The sequence below is a fragment of the Aquarana catesbeiana genome, linkage group LG04, assembly GCF_042186555.1.
Source record: "Aquarana catesbeiana isolate 2022-GZ linkage group LG04, ASM4218655v1, whole genome shotgun sequence".
Taxonomy (NCBI): Eukaryota; Metazoa; Chordata; class Amphibia; order Anura; family Ranidae; genus Aquarana; species Aquarana catesbeiana.
The window spans coordinates 37,385,363-37,391,362 of NC_133327.1; the positions used below are offsets into that span (position 1 = coordinate 37,385,363).

The 6,000-nt window shown below is 40.8% G+C and overlaps 1 protein-coding gene across 1 annotated transcript in view; it reads left to right on the plus strand.

Moving 5' to 3' along the window:
• TMEM214 (transmembrane protein 214) overlaps positions 1-5,185 on the plus strand; it is a 59,033-nt gene extending 53,848 nt beyond the window's left edge. The window contains exon 17 of the mRNA XM_073625052.1: positions 4,575-5,185. Within this exon, the coding sequence (XP_073481153.1) occupies positions 4,575-4,701 (127 nt within the window). The 3' untranslated portion in view covers positions 4,702-5,185. The remainder of the gene's footprint in view (positions 1-4,574) is intronic.
• The last annotated feature ends 815 nt before the right edge of the window (positions 5,186-6,000 follow it).

Below are 6,000 nucleotides of genomic sequence, written 5' to 3' on the forward strand. Positions count from 1 at the left end.
TGCTGGATTTTTTTTTTTTAATTAAAGCCAGCATGGCAAACTAATCGCATGCAAAAACTTATTTAACTGAAAGTGGTACTAAACGCTGGACCCTGCATTCGCTATATGTGGTCTCCCACAGTACACAGAACATGGAAATGCAATTATTTTAGTAAATATAAACTGCTAAATACCTTTTCTCATCAGCAGTATATAACAGTCTTGTGACTTCTATCAGTGTCTGGTTAAAGCTTGTAGGAGTTTTCATTCTACTTGGACTATCCTATAAGGCTGCAGGACTCCTGACCCTCTGTCTGGACAGTGCTGATTGGCCCTGTGCTGATCACATGCTCCCTCCCAAGAAGAAAAAAAAAATTCTAGCAATACACACGAAACGGAGCATGTGCAGGGTGTCTCCAAAGGCTCTCTTCTATCAGAAGATAGATTGGGGAATGTGGAAAAAGGGGAGGATCAGAGAAGACAGGATCAAACAGCCTTTTTATACAATGCGTAGGATTAACCCCTTTGTTTCCACAGTGAGTATAACAAGCATGCTTTACTGCATATACACACTGATTTTTACTGTTCTGGGTTTAGTATCACTTGAAGGCAGTGGTTCTCAACCTTTCTAGTGCTGTGACCCCTTGATAAAATTTCCCAAGTTGTGGGGACTCCTAACAGTAAAATTTTTGTGGGTCCTTCATTGCTGTAATTTTGTGACTGTTATGAATCTAAATATAAATATCTGATATGCAGGTTGTATTTTTATTCTTACAAATTTAACATCTTAAAGCGTAGTGATCACAGATTGTGAATTACGTCCAACATGACGTGACTATGCAAGAAAAAAAATATTATGGAACAAGACATATTTATATATAAATGTCTCGGTTGGTTCCTCAAAAGTGGTTATTCCGTGCCAGTGCTAGATATACAAAGTGTATAGCACCAAAACATGTATCTAGCACTGGCACGGAATAACCACTTTTGAGGAACCAACTGGGTCGTTTATATATAAATGATATGTATTGTTCCGTAATTTTTTATTTTTTGCACAATCTATGTATTGATTGTGCCGGTGACACAGTACAAAAATGCTTTTATTAATTGGTGTCTCTGACTTACCAAAGTGACTCAGGTGTTCCGTCAGAATCCGCAACCCGTCTAATGTGTTAACCGGAAGTGATGTTCTTTCAATGCCATCTTGGTACACTCATCAGCAGCAAGGCTACAGTTAGAAGTCGGCAAGCGGACATCTTTTTATACCCACCAAAGTCTTGTATTTTACCCTTTATTTTTTACCAGTAAACTGAGTTTATATAATCCTTGTATAGTATATAATCTCAGTTTACTGGTAAAAATACGTGTACAATGCAAGACTTTGGGTGTAAAAAGGTGTCCGCTTTCCGACTTCTAACTGTAGCTTTACTGCGGACTAGAGTACCAAGATGGCGGCAACGGAACGTCGCTTCCAAGCGCTCCCTCCTCTCCTGGAAGTGACATCTCGCTGGCCGAAATGGACAGACTCCGGCTTACACACAGTAACTTCGGGTCCATCTTGGTCAGCTTTCCAGATTGGACCAGCATTCGCGACCCCCTGCCGAATCGGCAATCAACCCTCCAGAGGGTCCTGACCCCCGGGTTGAGAACCGCTGCTTTAAGGTAAAGCAAGGAGAGTTTTTATACTAGTGCTTTACAAGGCATAGGGGACCACAAATGCGGCTCCTGACATCACCATTTATATGTAATGCTAATGAAGACTGACTACTTGCTAGAGCAAATGTTTAGAGACTTTAACACAGGAATGGTTTCCCCTCACATCCTGTCCTGTCAAATAGACAGGAAGTCAGTAGAAATATCCCAAATGACACAGCAATAGGATGGAACCTTTCAACTTCATCTCTATCCAGAAAGGCCCATTAATCCGTGTTTAGCTGTGGCTATGGGGCAAGCCAGAAGTTTATTTTTTAACCGATACAGGAAAAGAGGCAATGTTTCTTACTTGTGCTAATATTGCTGTCTTTTGTGGTTAATCCAGACTGTTGCATGATTCCCTTCATATTTTCACAAAAACGCACTACTGCTCTTAAGGAGTTGCGTATTATGTCACCCTTGACCGTAAAGGGAGGCAGAGCTCTAATACTCATTTTTAATGTTCCAATCCAGGTAGACTTCCTAACGGATAAACTGCATAAAAAGGAGCTGTTTAACTAGTCAAAGGATTTGTATTTTGGTTCATCAGGTTCTGATATTTACTCAGCTTGAGCATTAAATGAGTAGCAGCACACTGATGAGATCCTCTCCTTTGCTCTCCCCTCCTAGCTTATATGCCTTGTGTATACACCCTCCCCCCCCCACCACCATTCCTAGTCTGAGCTGCTGTACAACGGGCAAATTTGAACTCAAATTTTAGATGCTTCTACTGCTTGCAATCACAAACATTTTTCCATTATTTAAAGAATTCCAGGTGTGGTATATTTTTTACGTAGGTAAAGTATATAGTTTACATACCGTATATACTCGAGTATAAGTCGTTCCGAGTATAAGTCAAGGCCCTAATTTACCACAAAAAAATGGGAAAAACGTATTGACCCGAGTATAAGACAAGGGTGAGAAATGCACAGCTACTGTAAGTGGAAAAGAGGGTCAACAATGCCCATTTGCAGCATCACTGTGCCCATTTGCATGCCTCACTGTGCCCATTTGCAGCCATAGGTCCCCCGAACTTCAAACTCGGTAGTTAAGGATCCCTAGATGCCCCCTAGCTGCAGCCAAAATTTGGGGTCTCTGAACCCAAAGGGTCCCGAAATGACATTGCTGCAGATGGACACAGTTGACCGAATTTGGGGCCCCATATCTCTGGGCCACTTAGTGCTAAGAACCCCAAATTTGGTGTGCCAACCTAGTGGAACTAGCACCATACAATTTCCAAAGCTGGGGTTTCTAGCACCAAGTCGCCCCGAGATACAGGGCACCAAATATCAGTTCAGAAAATGTCAAGCACTTTTCTGCAGCAGAGAATGACATTTTCTGAACCGATTTTGGGGCCCCGTATCTCAGGGCCACTTGGTGCCAGGAACCCCAGCTGTGGTACCAGTTCCACTGGGTTTGCACACCAAATTTGGGGTTCCTAGCACCATGTGGCCCTGAGATACGGGGCCCCAAATTCGGTTCAGAAAATGAAATTTTTTGCTGCAGAAAAGTGCTTGACTCGAGTATAAGTCGAGGGGGGCACTTTCAGCACAAAAAGTGCTGAAAAATTCGACTTATACTCGAGTATATACGGTAATTATGTAACTATATACCGTACCTGGCCAATGCCCCTGGAAAATGAAAATTGCTGAGCCAGACACTGCTACTCCAGTGATCTCCACTTGCTTCCAAGTGCCGTGCTAAGTGGCTGGTCTGGTGTGAACCCAGCAGGTCAACTGCTCAGAACAGGCACCATTCAGAATGCTTTGCAATCTCTCAATGGATGCAAATATACCATACCTAGAATTCATCTTTAACCACTTAAGGACCAGGCCTATTTTTCAAACTTGTTTACAAGTTAAAATCAGTTTTTTTTGCTAGAAAACTACTTGGAACCCCCCCCCCCCCCCCAAACATTATATATATATATATATATATATTTATATATAAATATAAATATATATATATATATATATATATATATATATATAATTTTTTTTTTTTTTTTTTTTTTCAAACAAAATTGCAGTCGTTGCAATACTTTGTCACCGTATTTGCGCAGCGGTCTTACGAACGCAATTTTTTGTGGAAAAAATACATTCTGAAATAAAAAAATGAAAAATGGATAAGTTAGCCAATTTTTTTTTTTTTTTTTTTGTTTAATATTGTGAAAGATAATGTCACGCCGAGTAAATTTGATAGCCAACATGTCATGCTTCAAAATTGCGCTCGCTCGTGGAATGGTGACAAACTTTGACACTTAATCTCCATAGGCGATTTTTAAAAATTTTCTACAGGTTACCAGTTTTGAGTTAGGAGGTCTAGTGTTAGAATTATTGCTCTTGCTCTAATGATCGCAGCGATACATTACATGTGTGGTTTGAACACAGTTTACATATGCAGGTGCGACTTGCGTATGAGTTCGCTTCTGTGCACGAGAATGACGGGACGCTTTATTTATTTTTTTTAATTTTTTTTTTTTTACACGGTTTCTTTTTTGAATCGCTTTTATACCTATTACAAGGAATGTAAACATCCCTTGTAATAGAAAAAAGCATGAAAGGAGCAGCAGTGATGGAACATCCAGAAGACACCCAAGCTGCTAAGTGGCACCACTGCTGTCCAGATAGGACTGTCCCTCAGTCTGGTTACGGCCCACAGTCCACCATTTAGTGATATTAATTTCCTAACTTTTGGGGGGTAGCGCTGCTCTGTATTGAAATTCACCATTTAGTGATGTCTGTTTTAAAGTCTCGCTTCCAGTGACATCACTACCCCAGAGTCTGAAATTGGGAGCTTCTCTCTGACACATGATTTTGTTTGCTTTGCAAATGAATGTTTTTTTTTTTTTTTAATATATAAAGTGTTGATCATTTTTCACTTTGATTTTGATTTCTTTTCAGTGGGGAGGTAACTTGGGACTGCACACGAGGCCATCTGACAAGCTTCACCCAATCTTCATGGACATTTGTCCAAAACACCACATTGGCCATCAAGGACTGGGCTGTGGCCATGATATCAAGTCATTAGAGGCTAGCGGCTGTGACTACAAAAGGAACAGACAATGGCTTAATTTGGCTTTTACTCAAATCCCGTAACACTTCTGTGAAAAGAGTCGTAGCTGTGATGGGACCAGCGTGAGCAATCTGGGATGAGAAGCCCATGAGATTCCTCTGTAACTTGTATTCCGCTGCTGCTTTCTCCACCCCTTGTTCCATAACATTGAAGGAATCTGGCAGATGGGGATGTGTTGGACTTTGACATCGGTGGCACAATCTACTGTTTTCCTGTGGACTTGGGTCTTAATTTTTGTTTGTTGTTTTTTTTTTTGTTTTTTTTATAAGTGTGATTTGTCTCTTGGATTGTCTGGATCGGTCATCTTGCCTTCAGTGCGCAGTCATGAGTGTTGTGTGCAAGTCAGTCTTGAATTTCTGTTACTCTCATCCCAACATTATGTTGTACAGGCAACATGGATCTTTGTTTTTAGCCAAATAAAGACATTTTTGTTTTTCTACCTGCTTGCTCAGGCTGTTAAACTATATTATATTTCCCAGTCTGGAAACTACTACTATGGTTGATATTGGGAAGTATGCATTGACTCATGCTCCTTTGGCTTCATATCATACTTGGTTAAATAAAATCATCAGTATTTCAGAACACAACACAGTCTGTGTGTTTTAGCAGTGTGAGCTCTGTAAGGTAGTCAGTTTTTTTTTTTTTTTTTCTGGGAATTTTAGCCCTTTTCTTAGATCCTATTCTCATATTTGGTAGCTGGAGCGAGCGTTCCCACTACCCAATTTTTAAAGAGCGTGTATCTTGTGATTTTGTGTGTCACATAGCCAGCCGATTCACTTGAATTGGCTGCCCTGTATACGCATGTTGCCCAAAAAGAAGCTCCTGTTTCTTTTTGAGCGACAAGCTTCAGGCAATTATCAAAGGTGCGGTTTGCCGTGTGATGATCGTGGCAGAATTGCTTTTTGTTTGGGGTGCCGTTAAAGGATAATGGCACCCAAATGTGCATTGTGCAGCAATTGCCATGCGATTTGGAATCCTAGGCAGAATCGCCATGATTCTGCCCATAATTCTAAATCGGGAAGTGTGGATGCAGCCTAGGAATCTCTGAAAGTGAGCTGTTTACAGTTCTAGGTGTTACCCAATGTGATATCTCACTTTTCCTAAGGTATTCTCTGCAATGTCAAATTGCATACACATGCAATAGGGAGAATGAGGCCATTTGATAGTGATTGCAGTATGTAGAACTGAGACCTTCCACCATAGGCTCTGGGAGTTGGAGGCCAATCAATGACTGTTTACTCTTGCTTGAAGTAC